At 35.7% G+C, this 23,454-nt stretch overlaps 2 protein-coding genes across 3 annotated transcripts in view; one reads left to right on the top strand and one right to left on the bottom strand.

The window, feature by feature from the left end:
* The window catches only part of LOC144970857 (uncharacterized), a 147,430-nt gene extending 133,906 nt beyond the window's left edge, over positions 1-13,524 (bottom strand). The window contains exons 1-8 of one of the 2 annotated variants that reach the window (XM_078910955.1): positions 12,972-13,524; positions 11,088-11,181; positions 10,699-10,790; positions 8,837-8,921; positions 4,822-4,901; positions 3,417-3,532; positions 2,576-2,765; positions 386-511 (exon numbers count right to left, since the gene is read on the bottom strand). In XM_078910955.1, the coding sequence (XP_078767081.1) occupies positions 386-511; positions 2,576-2,765; positions 3,417-3,532; positions 4,822-4,901; positions 8,837-8,921; positions 10,699-10,790; positions 11,088-11,181; positions 12,972-13,134 (946 nt within the window). In that variant the 5' untranslated portion in view covers positions 13,135-13,524. The remainder of the gene's footprint in view (positions 1-385; positions 512-2,575; positions 2,766-3,416; positions 3,533-4,821; positions 4,902-8,836; positions 8,922-10,698; positions 10,791-11,087; positions 11,182-12,971) is intronic. The other variant, XM_078910956.1, reaches the window with a different exon arrangement.
* An 809-nt stretch (positions 13,525-14,333) lies between these two features.
* LOC144970856 (uncharacterized) overlaps positions 14,334-23,454 on the top strand; it is an 11,619-nt gene continuing 2,498 nt past the window's right edge. The window contains exons 1-6 of the mRNA XM_078910954.1: positions 14,334-14,542; positions 16,281-16,655; positions 17,228-17,361; positions 17,750-17,816; positions 21,472-21,604; positions 22,895-23,058. Coding sequence (XP_078767080.1) covers positions 16,310-16,655; positions 17,228-17,361; positions 17,750-17,816; positions 21,472-21,604; positions 22,895-23,058 — 844 coding nt within the window. The 5' untranslated portion in view covers positions 14,334-14,542; positions 16,281-16,309. The remainder of the gene's footprint in view (positions 14,543-16,280; positions 16,656-17,227; positions 17,362-17,749; positions 17,817-21,471; positions 21,605-22,894; positions 23,059-23,454) is intronic.

The raw sequence follows: 23,454 nt of genomic DNA, 5'->3' as shown, positions 1-23,454 counted from the left end.
CAATGAGATATTGGAACCAGTTTTTGACAACTCACTTTTGTTCCTGACTGTTGTTGATCAACAAATAAATAAATAAATGAATAAAATAAAATTCCCTTTATTCATCCCATAGGGGAAATTTGTCTCTAGGGTATATTCCAAGGGAAGACTGGATTAACCCAGGCGTCAGCCGCAGTGCAGCGCCACAAATTGAGCTAGGGCGAGGTGACTTGCTCAAGGCCACACAGCGCAGCGGCGGCGGGCGATCGAACTCGGTACCTTTCGGGTAAGAAGCAAAGATCGTGCCGCTGAGCAACGCTGCTCCCTATTACGAGTAAAACAACAATTCGGATTTCCAAATCATGATATGTGGATTGCATCCAGGGGAGCATCGGTATGTACTTACCTACACAGGTTTTTGCATCCTTGGACAAGCTGTAGCCGTCGTAACAAGAGCATGCAAAACGATTGATGCCTTGTGGAGTACAGAAATGATGGCATCCGGCGTTGTCCAACTCACATGGGTCGTCCTCTGGAAGAATACGGACAATTGTTAACCAAAAAAAAATAAAGACTTGCGCATTTATATAGCGCAATATCCACTAAACGTGCTCAAAGCGCCTCACAAGGGTCCGTAGCCAATAGCAACACTTTAACATATGGGACGAGACATAACGTCTGTTAGGCGATAGTACAGTTGTTGTTTTTTTTATCGACAGAGACAACGCTGTTAATGGTCAGACACTCATTTTTACCTGAGTACGGTGAGAGAATGTTAGTAAAGAGCCTTTTCCAAGGACTCAACTATGCGCTGCTCCGAGCGTTATCGAACCCTGGACTCTTCCGACCCTAAGTCGAGATCCATACCACAAGAACACCATCTCAACTTGATATTAGGTCAGAGTGAATACATTGCCAAAAACTGAATTCAAAGTTGAAATTTTAATTAGGAGAAATGATGTTGTATTCTAGATTATAAAACACTACAATTCTCCCCAATAAAGCATAAAACATATTAGGAGCATTTTCCAAATCTCATATTTTTATGTGATGATTCAATTTTCGACATCTAAATCACCCCGACATAATACGAATCTAAGGTGGTGAGTCACAATTTTCAAATAATTGCATAGTTTGTACAATTACCACCATGCAAACCATTATAATTTCAAAATTGAAATCATATAGATAGAATGCGCTTGGCCAAGGAGTTCACAACATTGTCATCCGGAAGTATAACGGACCAACACACAAACTCTGTGTAACCATGAACTTTTATAGTCTGGTTAATACAGTTTAGTGAGAACAACTAACAAACGCGGATGGCAAAAACAATAACAAAGGCCCGAGTGACGTCATCTTCGAACTATCTATACATTCTGACGTGAGAACTATCTCAAATGATGAAAAGGGGTCGTAATTCAATAAATTATAGAGATCGCTACTTGTCAAAACTAGGTTATATCCCTTGCACTATCGAGCCCATGTTAACTTTTAATAGTTAAATCAATTTGTGCAGAAAGAAGGCAGTATAGCCAACAACATCAATTTATTTACAATGTGTTTGAATGTATGTGGTCTACAAGATATAAATTCAAATAAATAGATATAAAATTGTTTGAATGTTCACCTAGTCCACAGTTTACCGTAACGATTTTTTACGGGGATATTGACACAGAGTGATACTTTATCACTCGAAAATAAATCCATTCTAAAGGAGGATTATATACAGCAACATATTTTTTTAAGATAGAAAAATCCCCATAACTCGTTTTATAGTTAACTTGTGACAGATCGTATATTCTCAAGTGAATCTATCAAATTAACGGTTAAGCCAGACATTGTTTATATTCTTGTCCTTGGAACAGCTTCTGATGGTTTACCAATAAAATGCTATGACGATCTATCCAGTCTACGAGTTCTCCTCCAATCAAGAGTATTGTCGCACATCCTCCAGTCAGCTGCGTCAAATTACAGTTTCTACCCAGATGCTCTGAAATCTCCAGATAATTACTGCAACGATTACAAATGGGCTAAGCCTCCATACCCCAGAGATGAAGCTCTGGACCTTAGTCTGTTGGCTACCACCCAGTGTTTCTTCTTACTGTTTCATAAGCTTGTCAGCTTCTCTCCCAGTAAAGAGGAAACGATGCCAATGGCCCGAGGAACCGTATTATTTTAAGTCGACCTCTATGAGTCAGGAGGCATACGTACTTGGCTCGCCTTCCTTTTATTCGGCCTGTACAAAAGAAACGTTTTTTTTAAATGTAGATAAGATAGAAAACGTAGACAAAGTTTGCTATTTTGGAGCTAAAATGTCTGAAGATGGCCTAAACACACTTTGGAATGCAAAAACAATTAAATTAAAACCAAGTTCGCATATTTAAGAGTAATTTGTTGTCATTTCTATTATATGAAACTTGGAAATCAACAAATAATGTTTGCTGCAAATGATATAGTCTCCACAACAGGTGTCTACGAAAAATAGTCTAAACAGAATAAGCACTGATATTCGGACACCATCCACAATGCGTCTGAGAGGATTGAAACTGATTCATAAAGTTTGCTAAAAGTAATGAAATTATAAGCTGTTTACCTGCTACGCATTCAGGAATTTCTCCAGCCGTCCAAATCAAATTTCTACAAAACAGTTGATTTGCCTCTTTGTTTCGTAGCATGTATCCGCCCATACAGGTGTAGGTCGCCACCATGACGTATCGCTGACGTACCTCATTCAAGACATAATTCGTGTCCACCACAGCCTTCTCGATTTTGGGAGGTGAAATCTGTTGACGACAGGCATTTACAGTACAAACTTATTACCTTTGGTTTATTTATGTGTTTTAGAGGCAATAGGTGAGAGGTCTGGAGGTAAAGTGTTGCAAAAATTGAAAATATTTTAGTGTCTGAGTTGTACAAAATGTTTGGAGTGGATATTGTTTGATTTTGTTTCGTTTTCATTTTATTTTCTTGTCTTTCTTGTCTTTTAAAACATAAAAACTTTAAAAGAACTATGGGCCATTTAAATGATAAAGCATAAAGATGCCCATTGAATGTCCTCTTATACGAATCTATGCATGTCGTTTCCTATATAAATCGCTTGACCTTTGCTGAGTTAAGAGTTCAGATTGTTGAGGGTTTTTTATTCATGCCTTTGTATTTTTGGTTTTGAAGACCACGTCTCGGTGATTGGTGATTCCCGTGTCAGAATATAAACATGACTATACTTTCATGTTTTAAAAATACTGACTGGATATTTACTAAACGCATATTGATGCTTCTGTTTTGACGGGCTAAAGAATCCATTTTTTGGCTTTAATCGTAATAATAAATAAAAAAACTAGCATCCTCCATAAATTGAGTGTTTGTCTTCACCAGAAGACATAGATATATTATTATAATTCAAGTCTGCCCAAGGCCTCAGAGCAGAGATTTACCTGGTGGTAGAAGCAAGTCTCATCTGAGTCGTCCAAAGTAAGACCTATGCCATGACTAGGCTTCTTTGTCTTGGTGTCCTTTCTGGATTTTGTCTTCTCGTTCTTCTCGGCATCACCTAGAGGATATCAAAGACTCATTCAAACAACCATTTGATCGGTAGTAGGAGCGAAAAATAATATAAAGAATAAAATGTTTCGACGACATTATCTGACGCCTTCTTCAGAGCATTCCTAAATGTAATGCTATTATTATAGATAATCCATCAAACAATTAACCAATATAAGGAGTCAGCACTGTGAAATGAATAAAGCTAAATACAAAAATAAATAGATTTCATTACATTATAAATTGAGGACATTCTAACCATTATGCTCAACGCAGATTACATTTTTCTTCTTCTCCCAATCGGTTCATCAAATCAAGCAATCAAATTCCAATTTCATGCTCTACAAATCATGTAATATGTTCTTCCCCGGAATAAATCTTTTTCGTAATTACATTTTGAAAGATACCTGTACAAACCCGAGTGAAGAATATAATGATTTAGTCGAGAAATCCAAAAATGAAGATTTCGAAAATAAAGCGAATTTGAAGTTAAAATCAATAGAGATGTGAGATTGTAGTTGTCAGTTTAAGAAATAGCATCCATTGCTCTTAATAAAACAGAGGGGTGGCTTTCAAAATCTGCTAGATGTTTGTTTGTTTTCGGGGTTTTTTTGTTTTTTTTTTTTGTTTTTTGTTTTTTGTTTTTTGTTTTTGTTTTTTGTTGTTTTGTTTTTTTTGGGTTTTTTTGTCTTTTATTTAATTACTTTAAAAGGTCAATATGTGTCGTATTTGCCTACTCTGAGTATTTTGAAACTGCAAATTTTCTCTGGTGATTTTAAGAAATCAAATAGAGTGCTTGAGAGTCATAAGTCATTTTCTATCTGGAAAACATTTTTGTTGTTTTGAGAATTTGATTAATATATATATATATATATATATATATATATATATATATATAATGACACTCTCTTTCTTTCGCTCTCTCTTCACTCTCTTTCTCTCTCATTCTCACTCTCTCTCTCTCTCTTTACTCTCTCTCTCTCTCTCTCTTTCTGTCTCTTTCACTCTCTCTCTCTCTCTCTCACTCTCTCTCTCTCATTCTCTTTCTTTCTCTCTCTCTTCTCTCTCTCTATCTTTCTCTCACTCTCTCTCTTTACTCTCTCTTTACTCTCTCTCTCTCACACACACAGAGAGAGAGAGAGAGAGAGACACACACACACACACACACACAAACACTGGACTCCCTCGTTCTCCCCCATTTCAATCCTATCAATTTATGTTTCATTGATCGTAGTATTAACTTTAAAAGTATAATATCAGAGTTCAACGCCTATTGGTTTCCTTTTTAGTCTATCTTACCTGCACAAAGGGGAAATACTCCTTTCCACTTGCCCTCCTCACACATGAGGGTATTGTCCCCTATCATGAAATAACCAGGTCTGAAAAGAAAATATGAAGTACGTTTGAATATCCTCTATTTGGTTATAATAATATTATCAGTGAGACTGTACCAAAAAGTCACTTTCGTAACGCTTCGACGCAAATCCCAAACTCAAACCATTTGAAGTCTGTACAGTTTTAGTTTTCATTAGTTTCTACGTAAAAGGAATAAAATAAATAATTATGAATATTTATATAGTCTATTTTCACGGATTTGCCATGATGGAACCATTTTTCTATTCCATACAGTATCAGTAGTCTGTTATGCGTCCTTTTTGTACAAACACTCTTTCAAGACCTGTCACTGCCTATGGCCAGGAACTTATTCAAACCTGAGTTAAGCGGGGTTATACACAATGTCGGGACCAGAATACAACGGGTAGATTAAAGAAAAGTTATATAAAACCTGAGGGACTTTTCCAAAACAATAGCTGAAACACCTTTTCAAAGTGTCGAAAATGCGTAAATACAGTATCAGCACATCACTACAGCGTGACAATAACACATGTCAAGGGTTCAAAACTCACAACTCACAATATGGCAACAACACGGCGTTCAGACAACACCAAGATAATATTTTAGAAAAAAAAAGTGCAGGGTGGGAACAGTCTCGAGGAACCTTTAACATCAATTTACGTATCCAAAAATAGACCATTTTGAGCCGTCGAAGAGTATATTTACACTCTACATATTTCCGGTTGGACTGGGGGGCTAGGGAGACTGAAAAGACGAGGATGGGTTATAGTTATTATTATTATTATTATTATTATTATTATTATTATTATTATTATTATTATTATTATTATTATTATTATTATTATTATTATTATATTAAATAATTATTATTATTATATTATTATCATCATCATTATCATCATTACCATCATCAGCATCAGTATTACTATTATTATTATTATTATATATATATTATATATATATATATATATTATATATATATATATATATTATTATAAATATTTACCACAATGTTTGAGACAGTCTACATTAATGTTTCAGGCTTAATTTGCCATATCGTCAGGACTGAGTTGTTTTGTTGACTGTTGTTGTTTCTTGAAGTGGTTCCTGTTTAAAGTTGCTTAACAAGAATTTACGCCGATGGGGACACTTTCCGTACATCTCACTTTTCATGTTGAGTGTGGCTTCATGAGGTTGTTTGATTATAGTATATTTTTCTTCCAGGCATAAGCTACATTGCTTTGATGTTGGTGTGTATCCTGTTGCTTTAGATAAAATTTTTCATGAAATGTTGTGGTCTATTTTGTTGTCTTTTAATTTCCAAATATGTTCGATGAGTTTTGTGGATGTTTTTTTGTTAGTGTTTCTAAATGTTGAGGTGTGGAGGTTGTATCTTGTTTTGAAATTATTTTCTGTTAGTCCTACATATTTTTCTTGCTTGTTTGTTTTAGTTTCTGTGACTGTGGCTTGGTAAATTAAACTTGATTCTAAGCATTGTTTGTTTAGCGGGCAGTGTTCTTTATTTCTGCAGTTGCATTTTCTGGTGGGTGGGTTTTGCTCTTGTCGGTGGTTTATTAATATTTTTTGTTGTGGCTTGAGATTATTTGTTCTATGTTGCGCATACACGAGTAGCTTATTTTTATGGTATTCCTGTTGATAATTTTATGTAGCTTGTGGTTTTTTGGAAAATGTGTATCAATTAATTTCAGGAACTGCTGTCCTATGTTTGTGCTGACGTTTTTGTCGAAAGGTGGGTTGAACCAAGTTATGTGTCGTTTTCTTGTTTTACGTTCTTCACTTTTGTGTTGGGGTTTACATGAGAGGGAGGCGTCTGTGTATTCAAATGGTGTGTTGTATCCGCTTTTTGTGAGTGCTTCTTTGTAGGGGGTGGCTGCGACGTTGAATATCTCTCTGTTTTCCGAAAGCTTGCTCACCCTCAGTGCTATGTTTTTTGGTATGTTTTCAATGACGGGACGGGGGTGGTTGCTGTTTTTATTAATGTAGCTAATGGTGTTGTTTGGTTTTCTGAACGGTTGGAATGAATTGGATTTTATGTCGAATGTGATGTCGAGGAAGTCAACTGTTTTTTTGTTTGCTTCTACCGTGATTTTCAAATTGTTGTTTTGGAATATTTTACAGATTTGTTTTTTGATGTTTTCGTTCGCTCTTGGTCGTCTGTTGGTTATAGCGAGTCCGTCATCTCTATAGAGGCCGATGTATGTGTGTGTATGTTGCAGTTGTGACAGGATGTAGAGTCCGACCAGTTCGCATGTTTCAGCACCGTCGAACGAACCCATTGTTACGTCGAAATCATTATGTCGCTTTGTCCACGGCGTGTTGTCATAGTATAATGTGCTGTGCTTGGTGTGTTTGATGATGTGTTTTTCCTCTTCTGTGATGTTGGTATATTTTGTTGCGAATTCCAATGCTTTGTTTAGTAAGTCTGGAGTGATGGAGGGGTAAAAATTGCAAATGTCGAAAGAGATGAAGGTGCAATTTTCTTTGTTTTGGATATTTTTAAACCATTCGATGACTTCATCGGTGTTTTTCCACTGGTTGAATTTAGTTGCTTCTTTGACGTTTTTATTTATTTTTTCTAATATCTTTTTGCTGATTTTTCCAATTTCAGATTTGTATGGATTTATTAGTCTACATTTTGGATTATTTTTGAAGTCAGGCTTGTGATCTTTTAATGTGATGAACGCTTCTCTTCTTGGTGCTATATCGATTCGATAAGTGAAGAACGTAAAACAAGAAAACGACACATAACTTGGTTCAACCCACCTTTCGACAAAAACGTCAGCACAAACATAGGACAGCAGTTCCTGAAATTAATTGATACACATTTTCCAAAAAACCACAAGCTACATAAAAGTGTCAACAGGAATACCATAAAAATAAGCTACTCGTGTATGCGCAACATAGAACAAATAATCTCAAGCCACAACAAAAAAATATTAATAAACCACCGACAAGAGCAAAACCCACCCACCAGAAAATGCAACTGCAGAAATAAAGAACACTGCCCGCTAAACAAACAATGCTTAGAATCTAGTTTAATTTACCAAGCCACAGTCACAGAAACTAAAACAAACAAGCGAGAAAAATATGTAGGACTAACAGAAAATAATTTCAACACAAGATACAACCTCCACACCTCAACATTTAGAAACACTAACAAAAAAACATCCACAAAACTCAGCAAACATATTTGGAAATTAAAAGACAACAAAATAGACCACAACATTTCATGGAAAATTTTATCTAAAGCAACAGGATACACACCAACATCAAAACAATGTAGCTTATGCCTGGAAGAAAAATATACTATAATCAAACAACCTCATGAAGCCACACTCAACATGAAAAGTGAGATGTACGGAAAGTGTCCCCATCGGCGTAAATTCTTGTTAAGCAACTTTAAACCGGAACCACTTCAAGAAACAACAACAGTCAACAAAACAACTCAGTCCTGACGATGGCAAATTAAGCCTGAAACATTAATGTAGACTGTCTCAAACATTGTGGTAAATATTTTAAATAATAATAATTCGCTCCATTACTGCATGTCGAGCACTTTTCGTACCATATTTGTATCAAACACGATTCAATATATATATATATATATATATATATATATATATATATATATATATATATATATATACAGAAGATTCATTAATGAATATTTAACGTATTAATGAGCAATACGTGTTTTGTCCCCTATGTTCGTTCCATGAGTAAATATACAATTAAAGAGTCGTTCTGGGGAAAAGATATGGTAATTTTGTTATATCACGATGTTTAGAGTAGGACTCGAAACCAAAATTTTCTATTTATAGTAAAATTCCTCCCGGTCATCTCACCCCAACAAACCATGTGACCAATGCCTAGAATTATTCTAGATACAGGAAAGAGTGAATAATATAAATCTAATCGAGTCCATCGGAATTCTTACCTGCACACAATGTTGGCAAGACCTCCAGTATTGTCGACATTGACCACTCCATGTCTTGGGGCAGTAATATCTGGACAGCCTTTGTCTGGGCATGGAATATATATGATAGCATTTAGACATATAGATGGTATGAAGTTGACGTCACTCAGGTCTTTGTTATTGTTTTTTGCCATCCGCATTTATGAGTAATTCTCACTGAACTGTATTTATCAGACAATAAACGTTCAAGATAACATATACTTTTGTGTTTGGTCCGTTACATTTCCGGATGGCAATATTTTGAGCTTCTTAGCAAGAGCATACTATCTATAGGGTCTCGTGTTTATCCGTCGCCATTGTTAACCTGACACTAGAACCCTTAAGGACTGGCAGTTTGATGTCATTTTTTAGGTTTGTGTAGCGTCTATAGTAGAGCTCAAGGAAACAAGTTATTTCATTGGTTGAACTATTGAATACAACTCACGATTTGTTTTCTTTTGTGGCAATAGATTGGCCTTTTGACGCCATTTTTTGGTCAGTGTCAGGCTATAGATAGTTCGAAGATGACGTCACTCAGGCCTTTATTATTGTTTTTGCCATCCGCGTGTGTGAGTTGTTCTCACTAAACTGTATTAACCAGACTATAAAAGTTCATGGTTACACAGAGTTTGTGTGTTGGTCCGTTATACTTCCGGATGGCAATGTTGTGAACTCCTTGGCCAAGCGCATTCTATCTATAAGTTTACGATGGTTACGGTTTATCCCGGTTTCAGAAGTCATAACTACTTGCTACTTATCAGACAGGCTGTTAATCTATTGCAAAGAACTTGACAATTGATTTAATTGGTTCAGCAACCCAATCACTGCTAGCTTGACAAAGGAATCAAAAAAAGATATCGACTCATCATCCTTGGATTGAAACGTTTGTGTAGCGACTGCTTTAAAAATTGAGCATTCTGGAATCCTAACACACACTAACGGGCAGCTCTTCAAAATAAGTGTAAGCAATAAAGCAGGATGCATTCTGTGCCCATTTTCCCCAGAGATCAGCAACAAACTTGATCCTTCTCATGTTGAAAATCGTTGGGTTTTTTTCTTTTAATATTGCTCAAACAGGAAAGACGCTTCCCGTGCCATTCAATTTGTCAATAGTCTTCAACAGTCGTACTGTCACTTCCTTCCTAATGACGTATGGTAACTTAGTAACACTGGCTCTAAACTATCGGAACAATGGCTGACGCCGTATGAAATATTTCCCCGGCGAGCTTAAACGCGTATCCAGAGGTAAAAAAACTCCATCACTTTGATCGTGTATTGACTTTTACACATTCTGATCACAAGGCATATGAAAAGGGAATGAAAAGTTCTAGCCAGCATGAAGAATAAAAAGTAATGATTTTCTTTGTGTAGAACCAAGATGGCCGCCGTTGCCGGTCGCGTGACATCAGACTATTGAATCCAATTGTACGTTGTTGACTAGAGAAAAAAACAGTATATCTATACTTAAGCATTATTGAGCAACAAATGTTTAAAAGTCCCCTATGTTCGTTCCATGAGTAAATATACAATTTAAGAGCCATTCTGAAGAAAAGATACGGTAATTTTATTATATCACGATGTTAAGAGTAAGATTCGAAACCAAAATCTATATGGTGTTCATATCAAATGACCTCTGCAAAACAATAGCAAAAGATTATAACCTGCTTCTAAGCGTATGTGTCACTTTTACAATAATTAAGACTGTTATTTTCTCTATGGTTTGAATCCTATGTAACTTAAACCGCAATGCGCAATACCACACATAAAGTAGGCAATACTTAAAAGGGTGTATGTTTTATATTCATGAATAAAATTACTGTGTTCACTTTTATCAAACAGCTTACCTAAACAGAGTGGCGGCTCTATTGTCCAAGTTCCTGTGTAGAGGTCACACGCTCCATGGGTCATACCTACCGGAAACGATCCCTCTTTACACCTGGATTAGGAGCGGAAAACATTGTTTAATTAATAAGCCATGTTGTAGTTATATTTTGCTTGAGATCATGACTGGCTTAAAAATATAAACCGACATGTCGGTACTTCCCTCAACTTATCTTTTGCTTTCTTACTATGGTGGGGTTGTTGGTGTTTGTGATGATAATGATGATGATGATGATGATGATGATGATGATGATGACGACGACGACGATGATGATGATGATGATGATGATGATGATGATGATGATGATGATGATGATGATGATGAAGAGGAGGAGCAGGAGGATTCCCTCACCTGTATTCCAGCAACAGGCCGTCTCCCCAAACCACGGTGTCCCCATTTTTCACGTGTTGTGGTTCCTTACATGGAATTTCTTCCTCAATCTCCTCTGTGGATGGGATATAATATAATCCTTAATTTTCTCACCTAATCTGGTAACAAGGAACCAAAGCTCAATCTCTGGCGTGTCTTTGAACAAGGTAACCAACATACTAATAAATATGTGTTGATTAGTACCTTTGCAGTAATATCGGATATCTTTAACTAATTCAGATACTAAACTGATACAGTGCGGCTATGTAGTCGTGTGGTATGGCACTTGCTTTCGGATCGGAAGGTCCTGGGTTCGAGCCTCGCTCGGCGCATAGTTGAGTCCTTGGAAAAGGCTCTTTACTCCATTCTCTCACCGTACACAGGTGTAAAATAAGTACCTGGCCGTTAACAGCGTTGTCTCTGTCCGGAAAAATATTGTAATATCGCCTAACAGGCGCCATGTCTCGTCCTACATGTTTAGTGTTGCCGTTGCTCAGGGACCCCTTGTAAAGCGCTTTGAGCAGGTTTAGTGAATATTATTCTATATAAAAGCTCAAGTAATTGATTCACTGCACTGACTTCGGACATGACATACTACACACACTACCGCACTTAACTGGCGTGGGAATGAGTCGACTGCAATATTATGCGGTCGTGACAGATTCGGAGCATTAAGACTAATAAATGGGCTTGGGGCTATGTCTTTGAGTATAGAACCCTACAAACATTATCCCTCAAACTCAGATGTGAATGGGTATCTTACTTAATTGTGACGGTTATTACAAGAGTGCCAATATCACCATTTAATTCCAAGACGGCAACGCGTATTGTTTGAATTTAAAATTCATTCACTGTCAAGTTTTTCGAGAATGAAAATAGCATTTTTAACTTGATTGACTAGTTACTTCCAAACTTATTTTAAATTGACTCTCGAAAACAATATATTACTCATCATCATTTGATTCGCTGCAAAATGTATGTCTACGCGTATATCGGTACCTAAACAGGCGTATACTGTCTAAGTGATATTTAATTCATTCATAAAGTCATATTAAGTCGAGTTTCTTTTATATTTGTTTGTTAGTTTTTTTCGAGTTTTCTTTTTTTTTTTTTTGGGGGGGGGGGGTGTTTTGGGTTTGTTTGTTCTTTATTTTGTACTTTTGTTTTTATAATTTATTTGGTTTGGTTTTGCTTTTTGGTGTTTTTTTTTTTTTCTGTTTTGTTTCTGGGGTGCAGGGATTTGGTTTGTTCTTGGGTTTTGTCTTTTGTGGTTTTGTTTTGCTTTTTTTTTTTTTTGTTTCGGGGGGGGGGGGGGGGGGGAGTTGTTTGTTTTTAGTCATATCTTTTTGACGTAATTTTATATTTTTGATTTCTTGTTGTTGTTGCTGTGGCTTTTATGGGTTTGTTTGTTTTTTCTTTTTTTTTTAGTGTCTTCTTTGGCGTATTGTCTTTTTTTTAGTTTTGTTTGTAATTTGGCTGTTCTTGTTTATATTTAATGGGAGACTTACGCTTTCTAAATCTGAATTAAATTCAACCACTCTTTCGTTGCTAATGATCAAGGTGCACATGTTTGAAGATCTTATAGCCGAGCCCAATTATGGGCATTGCTGTAATGGACAACATTTCCCGTTTGTTTGAGAGCATTTGGATTACAACAATGAGTCTATAATATTTTTTGCTATCAGGCCTTCACATAAGTATACGTTGTTTAGGATCTAGTGGTGATGGAGGTGGAGGGGGGGAGGGGGGGGGGAGAAGGGTGTTATCAAAAATCCGGCACATTGCAGAATTGATTCATGATGTCAGTCCAACGCTCTACACTATAATGCTAAAATTATACATTTGTCTTATTTGTCAAAAACTTACCCTCAAAATTTAAGTCAATATCCAGATCCCAATCGTAGTTATAGTCCGATGAACACAAAGAAACGTGGAATTGTAAAATTATTAACAATAGTGAGGTAAACAAAGACACCGTTGTAGCAAAAAGGCATCGGCGGTGCCTGACAAAGCAACACATGGTTTTCATCTGATGAATGGGGTGGATGGCGCGGTAAGGAATGTTATAAAGTTAAATGGAGAGTAGACAGTTGCTAAACGAAAGCTCACTCGTAGTCTAGATTGTTTTAAGTTCTCGATAATGAGTATTAGCCAGATGAATGTTTATTTTATGGTTTTATGTGGCATGTTTATAAATGTAAAGATTTAGAATAACATCTTGAATTGGTACAACCGGAATGTGAAATGAATAGAGCGTGAAGATGTATGTGTGCATGTGTGCGAAAAAACAAAGAATGAAGGTAATCGTGTCTTTGTGTTAATGAAGTTGATGATAAAGTGAGCAGTAAGAGTAGTGTGAGCGAGTGAATGTGAGGGCGTGCATGCACTATGTTTTTATGATAAATTAAGGTGTTGTGTGGGTGGGTGGCTGTTTGTGTACGTGTGTGTATGCGTATGTGTTGACAATAATTGAGTAAGTTTACCTTTGTTCTTAGATCTTGTAGTATGTATATTAGCATGGTTACTGTTGTCTGGTTTATGGTGATTGTATCTGTTATCGAGTATAACAGACACACACTAATTTATGCATACACACACCCACACACACACACACATATCTACACCCCCCCCCCCACACACACACACACACTGAGAGAGAGAGGGGTAGAGAGAGAGAGAGAGAGAGAGAGAGAGAGGGATGGAGTAGAGAAAGAGAAATAGAGAGAGAGAGAAACATCAGAGAGAGTGAGTTAGTGAGTGGTTGAGGGAGAGAGAGATATATATATATAATATATATATATATATATATATATATATATATATATATATATATATATAAGTTTGTGTAACCTTGTACGTTTATAGTCTGATTGATATAAATTAGTGAGCAGTAATCACCAAAACGATAAATACTCAACATGTGTGTATGAAAGGAGCTAGACAAAGTTGTGTTAACTTTCTTTTTTTCTTTCTGTTTTATTTTTGGTTTTACTTTTGTCATTGTCGTTCTTGCTATTGTTGTTGTTTGTTGTTGTCATTGTGGTCGTTGTTGTTGTTGTTTTCGTTGTGTTTTGTTTATTTTTGGTGTGTTTGGGTTGAGTTTAAAAAAAAATTTGGTAGTTCTTTTTCATTAGTAGGGGGAGTTTGATGAGGAAGAGGCTGTGAAAAGCAGTGATTTGCGCATGCTTTCTGATTTGTATCATCTGTTATGTTTGTCGACCATGTAGCACTTCTGATGAACGCATGAATTGTCTGTGTTTGTTTACTAATAAGATTATGATACTATTTTACATTTAAAAAGAAAAATGTGATTATTTACTCTAAAACAACTACACATTTAAATCACATTCTATTTTGTTTTTATTTTATTTTAGATTTTCTAGATTTATCTTTTATTTCAAAAATATACTTTTGTGGTTTTGGAGTTCATGGTTTAGGTAAGGAAACAAGTAGCAACGCATTCAATATTATTTATGGTTATAAATTATGTTAGATATTTATTCGAAAAGAGAGAAATAAATGACAATAGCCAAATGGAACGACAGCTTCGATCTAATTAACGAAGACAGATATGAGGTAAAATAAATAAAAATTAAGGGCGGTTTTCAGGCTAAGGGAAAGAATCCAAATATTCCCTCAGCTTACCCTAATAAAATAATAAAATCTAGTCCCTTTAACTGACCCAAATAGGAGAAACAACACCCTAGGATCTTTATTAAGACCTATAACTAATAGATAAAAGAACCCTCCTCCCTCAAGCTAACCCAATTGAATAAACAAACAAACCTAAGACTGCTTTGCACTACAATTCAATACTTCATAAAACAAAATAGCGGTGGATAACTAAGACAATGGTCAAATTTGGAAATTGTAAACATTCACTAATCTATCAAGGTTCGATCTGGAGTTTTTAAAATGCTACTATATATTGACAAACTGAATAAATAAACTCTGACAAAAGTTCCACGGTGAAAATACTAATTGAAAGAGATGCCAGACCGAGAACCTTTTGGAAGGCCTCCCAAAATTAAATTGAAGTTTCCATTCTATTGGACTAGTGTCAATTATTTTTTCAAGCTTCAAGCAGCAACATTTGCATTTGAGAGAGAATGATACAAGACTACGTATATATATATATATATATATATATTATATATATATATATATATATATATATATATATATGTGTGTGTGTGTGTGTGTGTGTGTGTGTGTGTGTGTATGCAGGTCTGACATCCGAAAGCACTCATGGACCTAGTTTAACACTGTTGTAATAGACATTATTTTGTGTCATTTTTTTTTAGATTCCATTACAACAATGAGCCCATAGGGAATTGGGTTATCTGACCCGCAAATAATGCACGTAGATAGAAGAGCATGATTTAAGTATGTCTAAACAAAATTAAAACTGAAAATAAGTATTGTTTTATTACTTTGATGCCGAATTTATATATTTTTATGATAGCTTATACCATAAGAATACGAATTCAAGTGCTTCTATTTTATTTGACATTGTTTTATATACAGCTTAGCACAATCAGGCGCATCGTCAAAAATGTTTTTATAATAACTCTCAATTTCAATTTTAGGACCACATTAATTATTGAGATGTCAGAATATAAAACCTTATCTTTGACCAAGGATGTACGTGTGAAATATGACACGCAATAACAAAGCCTACCTTTTTATATTGTGCTTGAAATGTAGGCGCCCACGTTACGAATTCCAATTTCCACGCACATAAATTAGGAATTTTGTTGAAATTTAAAGTTGTCATATTTTTCCCACCACTCTCTTACTCAATAAGTTATGCTTTTGAAATGTGGCTTGCGGTAGGCCATATTATATTTTATTTTTATTTCAATGTGGTTAATTTATCTTTTAAATTGTTTGAGTTAAAACGTTTTTACATGATGGGCTATGTGTACCACGATGTGTATCTTTGTATAATTTCTTGTTATGTTTTCTCTCTTTCTCTCTCTCTCTCTCTCTCTCTCTCTCTCTCTCTCTCTCTCTCTCTCTCTCTCTTTCTTTCTTTCTCTCTATCTAGCTATCTATCTATCTATCTCTCTTCCTTTCTGGTGTTAATATGAAATAATAACTACAGAGTAATTATACATTTAATCATTTATCATCTTGAACCCCAATTTTGAAAACAAAAATCAAATTAAATAGCAACAGCAAAACATCACCACTGCACTATTATGGAGCGCGATACCGGATTCAGATCTTGGTTCCAACGGGCCATCCAACTGAGTCCAAGTATTCGACAAGCTGATAACGAAACTGAAAATGATGACAGCATCGATGACGAAGATGATATGGACGATGATAGCGTTAGCTTTAACGGAAACATCGACGGTGCTCGGCCCAAGGTTCAGGAGACCCATGGGAAAAAGTTGGCATCTGAGGTAAACCACTGGAGCTTGTTACTCAAGGACAACGTTCGATTTTGGGATTGCCTGGCCATGCTGAGGACCGACCCTGGTCTAGCCTGTCACTCCGCTATTTATCTCGTTACGCAATCGCCAGACTCGGAGTATTTCTCTGGTGAGTTTAGTATGGAAATAGAGAGTGATGATGGATGTTTGTTATTTGCTTATGTTACCATCTCGAGGTAACCAGGGACTTAAAATTCAATTTAAATCTTTAAAAATTAAATTAAATTCTTTTTTATTTTGTCTTAAACCAGAGTGATTATAGCAACTTACGAAACTACAGAATAGTTCAACTGGTAGTATTTATAAATTCAATTTTGGCGGTCAGGTGCATTTGTGTATATATTATATTTGGGCATCTGTTGGAATTTCTGTTTCATGCACCTGTTTCATTAAGATACGAAGTTTTGTTCTTAGCCATTTACCGTGTCACATAATAAGCAAATATTTCAAAACTGGGTATAAACTTTTAATTAAAGCTTCCATGTCTCTGTCTCGATTAACATAGTTATGGTGGTTGGGGGTGGGGATGGTGGGTTGTGAGGAGGAAGAGGATGAGAGGGGAGAGTGGGGAAATAGGAAGAGGAGGAGGTGGTTGAGGAGAAGGGGGAAAGGGGCAAGGAGGAGAAAGGGGCGTGGTAATTTTGATTATTCATTTTTAAATTCAAAAATCATTGACAACAGAAGACTTGCGGGCCAGCTACTCCAAATTCTTCAAGGACGAAGAAGAGCTGGAGATTGAGGTCCTTAGGCTGACGGTGGAGAATAAAAAACTACATGCTGTTCTGTGGGTGCTCGCGGACAATCCACATTTTAGGGTGAGAAGATTGATTGATTGATTGATTGATTGATTGATTGATTGATTGATTGATTGATTGATTGATTGATTGATTGATTCACTCATTTATTACTCTATTTCTTTTTCTATTTGTTTTTGTCTATTTTTTTGTTTGTTTATGCATTAATTTATAATTGTTATGTTCCATTGAGAAATTGTGTCCAACAGAATACGCTTTAAAATGACTTTTTAAACAGTATTCCTTATTCAAAACTCTAAAAGAGTGGTGAGTAAAGAACACATTGTAGACTGCATTGAGCCTAATAGTGTAATTGCTGCATGCCTGAGATACAATATGTGAGCATAACTTTTAAAACGTTTTTTATAACTGCTGTCAAGTTTAAACATGTTCTATTTAAAATTTACAGGTGGACTCTGTTGTGGCAGCCATTTTCCGTCTGAATGATACACAATTTGAAGAGAAGTTCCAATTTGGTAGGTAATGGTAGAAATAATAATAATAATAATAATAATAATAATAATAATAATAATATAATAATAATAATAATAATAATAATAATAATAATAATAGATCTTTATTGTCCATAAATATGGCAATTTGTCATTTAGTTACACTTGTTATAACGTTAAATGATAACTATAACATTGAACAGATAATATTTCACTCCTACTTATTTTTTCTCTATCTCTCTCTCTCTCTCTCTCTCTCTCTCTCTCTCTCTCTCTCTCTCTCTCTTCCTCTTTCTAGCACACGTGCGATATACACAACATAAACATTCATTTCGTTTTCAATTTGTTACAATTGTGGCAATTCGACACCAAAAATTATCATCATTATCAATTGGTCAGTTAATCTAACATTAAATAAATTAATCAGCTAATCAGTCAAAGAATCAATCCTTGGTTTTTCTGTACCATATGAAATATTCAAATTTTTTATTGCTGATGGAACGAACGTTGATTTATACTTGTTAGTTCTACATTTAATCTGACAAAACCTTCTCCCAGATGCTAAAAGACTAAATTCATGGTATAAAATATGTTTTTTATTGTTGGTAATTGAGAATGCTTTCCTTTCTATTGCTTTTCCGTGAATTCTTTCTACTCCATCAAGAGGATGGTTTATTATTTTTGATGCCTCTTTGATAGATTTTGAAATTTTTGATTTATCTTTTAGTCGGCATCCGCCAAACCATATGGTGCAGCCAAACGCAATTACACTTTTAATCAATGAGTCATAAACTCTTCACATAGTTTTCTTCCTTACTTGAAATGTTCTCAATATTCTTAGGATGTATAATCTTTGGGCAACTTTCTTAGATATTATATTAATATGTTGAGAGAAATTGAGGGAACTATCAATGGTTATTCCTAAATATTTAAAATAGTCAACTATCTCAACATCATCTTTACGGATCGTCACACACTTTAAAGCTTTATATATATAAAAACAACAAACTGTAACTTCACTGCTGTTCAGTCATGCAACTCGTCTTGTGACCTTTATAATATAATATTACAGGTTCTGGGTTTGTGTCCTTTTAGGAGTGGCGCAAACTTGAATTGTTAACCATATTTTCTTTGCATAATCAAAGGTAAAACTGAGTGTCTGATAAATAACAGCTTTGTATCTGGGGGGGGGGGGGGGGGGGTACCATTGCGCCTTGTGAGCGTTATGTCTCGCTCTGTTTTATATTAGGTGATTCTATTTGCTTGGTTCCCCTTGTAAAGCACTCTAAACATATTTAATGAATATTGCTCAATATAAAATCTCACAATTCGTTTTACTTAAAGTATGCCATTATTTCAAGATATTGGCATTGGCAATCCCCAACCTCTATTAGAAATTTTGAGTTCTCTATTATTCTTCAATGTTTACTTAAGAATGAAAAGCCGTAAACTGATTAAAATAAATTTTTAAAAATTTTGACACGAAACTATTACTTTAATTTGCATCAATAGAGACGACCTCCAATTTTTCAAAGTCTTAAATCTGAAACTTGTTGAAATGCTAGGCCGGGTGGTTTTTGGCGGGGTAAACATTGTTCGCTTGCTTTGAATTCGATATTGATTTATTATAAGTTCTTTTCAACACATCAAACATAATCAAAAACTAGAGGTGCCTAAATTAATGACTCAATAAAATGGAGAGAAAGATAATGTGAGTAAAAGTTGACTTATATGATGTAAAGGAACAACACAAAACAAAAGACCTTTCGGCCTTTGGCCTTCTTCAAGTATACACAAAATATGCTATATGTATGTTTACTTGAAGAAGGCCAAAGCCGAAACGTCAAATATTTTGTGTTGTTCTCCTATATATGACTCACATTTACTCACTTTATCTTTCTCTCCAAACATAATCAGCTATCCAATCACCTTTTGTTGAGCAGAGAGGTCAGAAAAAACCTTAAATGCAACTAGTACCAAAATGAGCAATGTGTTTGGGAGGCGAGTGCTCTAACAACCGAGCTGTCAGTACTCTATTCCTTCTCCCTATTCCAAAAATACAAGAAGAAAATGGACATAAACATTAGAAAATATGCTGGTTTATTATGGTATTTGACCACACACAAATATAGAGATGAGTGACCAACGATAGTTTCCCATTTTCAAGTTAACTTTTTGTCGCGGTCTATTGATCTGATGGCATCGCAGTGTTCTTGTCTAACTTCTCAGGTTAGACCCACTCGCCACAATTTGTATTTCTTCCAACTGTATTCGTAGCCTTTATAAAACCATAGCCAGACACTGACCAAAAAATCTCTTCAAAATACAAGGCAGCACTCACTAAAAGAAAACAAATCGTGAGTTGTATTCAACAGTTCAATCAATGGATCATTTGCTTTCTTGAGCACTCCATCCTACAACTCACTTTACAGTGCACTAAACTTACCTTAAAATGACACCAAAATACAATTACCTAATATCAGGCTACGTGGCACTCGCTTTCGGAACGGAAGGTCCTGATGTCGAGCTTCGCTTGGCACAAAGTTGAGTCATTGTAAAGGGCTCTGTGCTCACATTCTCACCACTAAAGGGTCATTTTTTTTATTTGATGAAATATCCTAAACTTTTATGCACAGTCATAATGTATATGTTTGGGAAGGATGATTGCATATAATTTTTTCGAAAAAATTGCCCGTTGCCATGGAAACGACGCCACATTGGAAAATAAACAACACATATTAAAAAGTCAAAGGCTTTTTTGTTTATCCACCGATTGCCATAATAGTTTGGCCAGATGTAGAAAAAAGGAAAATAAAGAGGCTCTAGAAGCCCGATATTTAATTTTTGTAATTAGAAACTTTAAAAAATAAGTTCAAAGTTATTACTCGATTATTCCCCTTGAAAAAAAGTTACATAATTTGAAATTACTCATAAAATTTAATTTTTTTCAAAAATCCGGCTCCTAGAGGACCTGCGTATTTGTATGACACTCATTTGTAGAAAGTTTGAAGAAGATTGGTTGAAAAATGAGGGAGGAGATAGGTTTTTAGTGACGAAAATTGCAGTTTTGAGAAAAACGCATTTAAAAGTCAAAGAAAACGAGTTTAGGGAAAAACTCTCCTCTCGCTCTCTGATTAGATTGTGACCACATGACATAATTAAGAACAACGTGATTGGTTGTTGAAGATAGAGGAGAGTTTTTTACTTTTAATTGATATGTTTTTGCATTTACTTAGTTATAAAGACTATTTGATATTCTTTCATGAAATCAGTCCACTGAAAATAAAAATGGGCAGGATTTAACCATACCATGGGTCACAAAATACGTTGTTTTTTGTTTGTTTGTTTTTTGTCGAAAAAATGAAGATAAAGTTCTCATGCAATTTTTTATGTAGACAAATGGTCACATGACAACATCCCACCAAAATCTAATTTTTAGCAAACTGGGTCAAAATTCATCATTTTTAATGTCGCCCCCCCCCCCCACCCCCCTTAACCTCAGATTGCTCACTTGGACATCGCGTATGTTGAAATCTAATATTGATGTATTATAAATGATCCTTCATGGATCACCTGACTGAATGTAGGTTATGATAATCGCGCGGAATGACGCAAAATTAATTTTAAAATCTAATATCAATGAATTAATGATATTCTTATACTCTGCGCTGTTGTACAGTTTACCAGCCAGGTTGTTTCTCCGGTAAGAGCCCAGTTCTGGGCCCAGGAACAAAGGTATTTGACCAAGGAGGAGCCGGCATTGCCTTGCACACTAAACGGTGCCGATCTTCAACTCCGGTCAGAACTTGTCGGTAAGTTTATAATCTCGAGTTCAATTTTTCTTTAAAATCAGTAGCCCTTCAGGTTGACTGAAGTGAAGAATGTATCGAAAAAGATGAGAAAAGATAGATTCAGATTGGGTGTTTGAACATGTTAAGAGATGAATGAGAGGGAGTATGTGGGAAAGAAAGTATTAGATATGCAATTAGCAGGAAAGAGAAAAAGAGACGCCCGAAGAATTGATGGTTGGATAGGGTAAATGATGATATGAAACAACGAGGCTTGGAAGAAGATGATGCATAGAGCTGTGGTATTCATTTTGGCAACCTTGCAGAATGGGGGATAAGCTGAGAAGAAGAAGAAAAAGAAGAAGAAGAAAAAGAACAAGAAAAGAAGCCCTTCAGAGCAGTTGGGCCCATGAAGTCGGAGTTTATCCCGGTTTCAATAGCTTGAAACGGACAAAAGGAATTGCATGCTACCCATTGTACGCTATTCTATCGCAAAGTACGTTCCGCCAGATTTAACAGACCCCAGTTACCAACAATTACTGAATGGACAAGGTAGGAGAGGTCACAAAATAACTCAACTATGCCAGGATGGATTTCGGTCTCTTTGTATGTGAAGAGAGTGCTCTAACAACTGAGCTACCGGGACCCCCACAACTTTCCTTTTATATGAGATCAAAATAATATGAGGCCTGTTATTTGTCTCTATGTATTTACGCATGTGATTGTCTATCTGTTTTGACTATAGTAAATGAATATCCATATGTGACCACTCGTCTTCATTCGGTACTATATCGTAATGACACTTAAGCCGAGTATAATCACTATATGATATGTATTGAACAAAACAATGGAAAATATAAATAAATCACTTAAAATCCAGAGAGACAGCAACGATTTTAAGTGATGTATTTGTGTTTTTGTTTTTGTTTTTGTTCTTTTTCAAAGTTGCTACAGTCATTTGTATTTATTACTTTTTGCAGTCCTCCTTGAGCGTTAACCTTCAGCTATTATATAGCGCAATATCCACTAAACGTGCTGAAAGCGCTTTACAAGGTGTCCCTGACCAACAGCAACATGTAACATTTAGAACGAGACATGGGGCCTGTTATGCGATAATACATTTTTTAACGGCCAGGTAGTCATTTTACACCTGAGTACGGCGAGAAAATGTGAGTAAAGAGTCTTTTCCACAGTCTCTAGCAGCTTGGTATCACTTTGAATTGTTTATGATACTATGTAAGTCAGCACAAATTTGTATGCGCCGTCCGCCGTAGGATTAGTAAGAGTCATAATAATCTCACTGTTCATTTTCAGACCACTTCACCACATCTCGGAGAGGCTATGTCATTCTGTGACCAGGAACAGCGGCTACCGCAGAGGCAAAAACAAGTCCAGTAACAAAAGTAAATGCCCCATCCATAAGTATGAAGCCCCGAGGAAGCGGCGCTCTGATTGGATGAAGTCCGCCCTTCTTACAGGTATAAGAGTTGATAATATACATACAGAACGTTTGCAGACGTCTCAAGAGACGTTTTATCTGGAAGCGATCAACAGGGACTGCACTTGAGATAGCAGTATAAAGCGCATTGTGCATGACAGAGCCCCCAACTCCCCCCCCCCCTTCTGCACACACACACACACACACACACACACACACACACACAAATACATACACACACATCTTCTCCATCATTACCTGGCGACTACGAATTTCTAATGGCATGAAAAAAAAACAAGACATATTCTTATCATTATTGAGGGGAAATAATCGACAAATTGTTTTTGTTTGAATATTGACATTTTTTAGCCCATTTAACAATTAATTGTTAATTTTGGATGTTGGAAATGCGATTGTAATAATTGTTTTTATTTGT

Source organism: Berghia stephanieae, chromosome 4 (assembly GCF_034508935.2).
Source record: "Berghia stephanieae isolate SIO BIC M18660-M18661 chromosome 4, UCSD_Bste_1.3, whole genome shotgun sequence".
NCBI lineage: Eukaryota > Metazoa > Mollusca > Gastropoda > Nudibranchia > Aeolidiidae > Berghia > Berghia stephanieae.
This window is presented reverse-complemented; position numbering and strand designations above follow the sequence as displayed.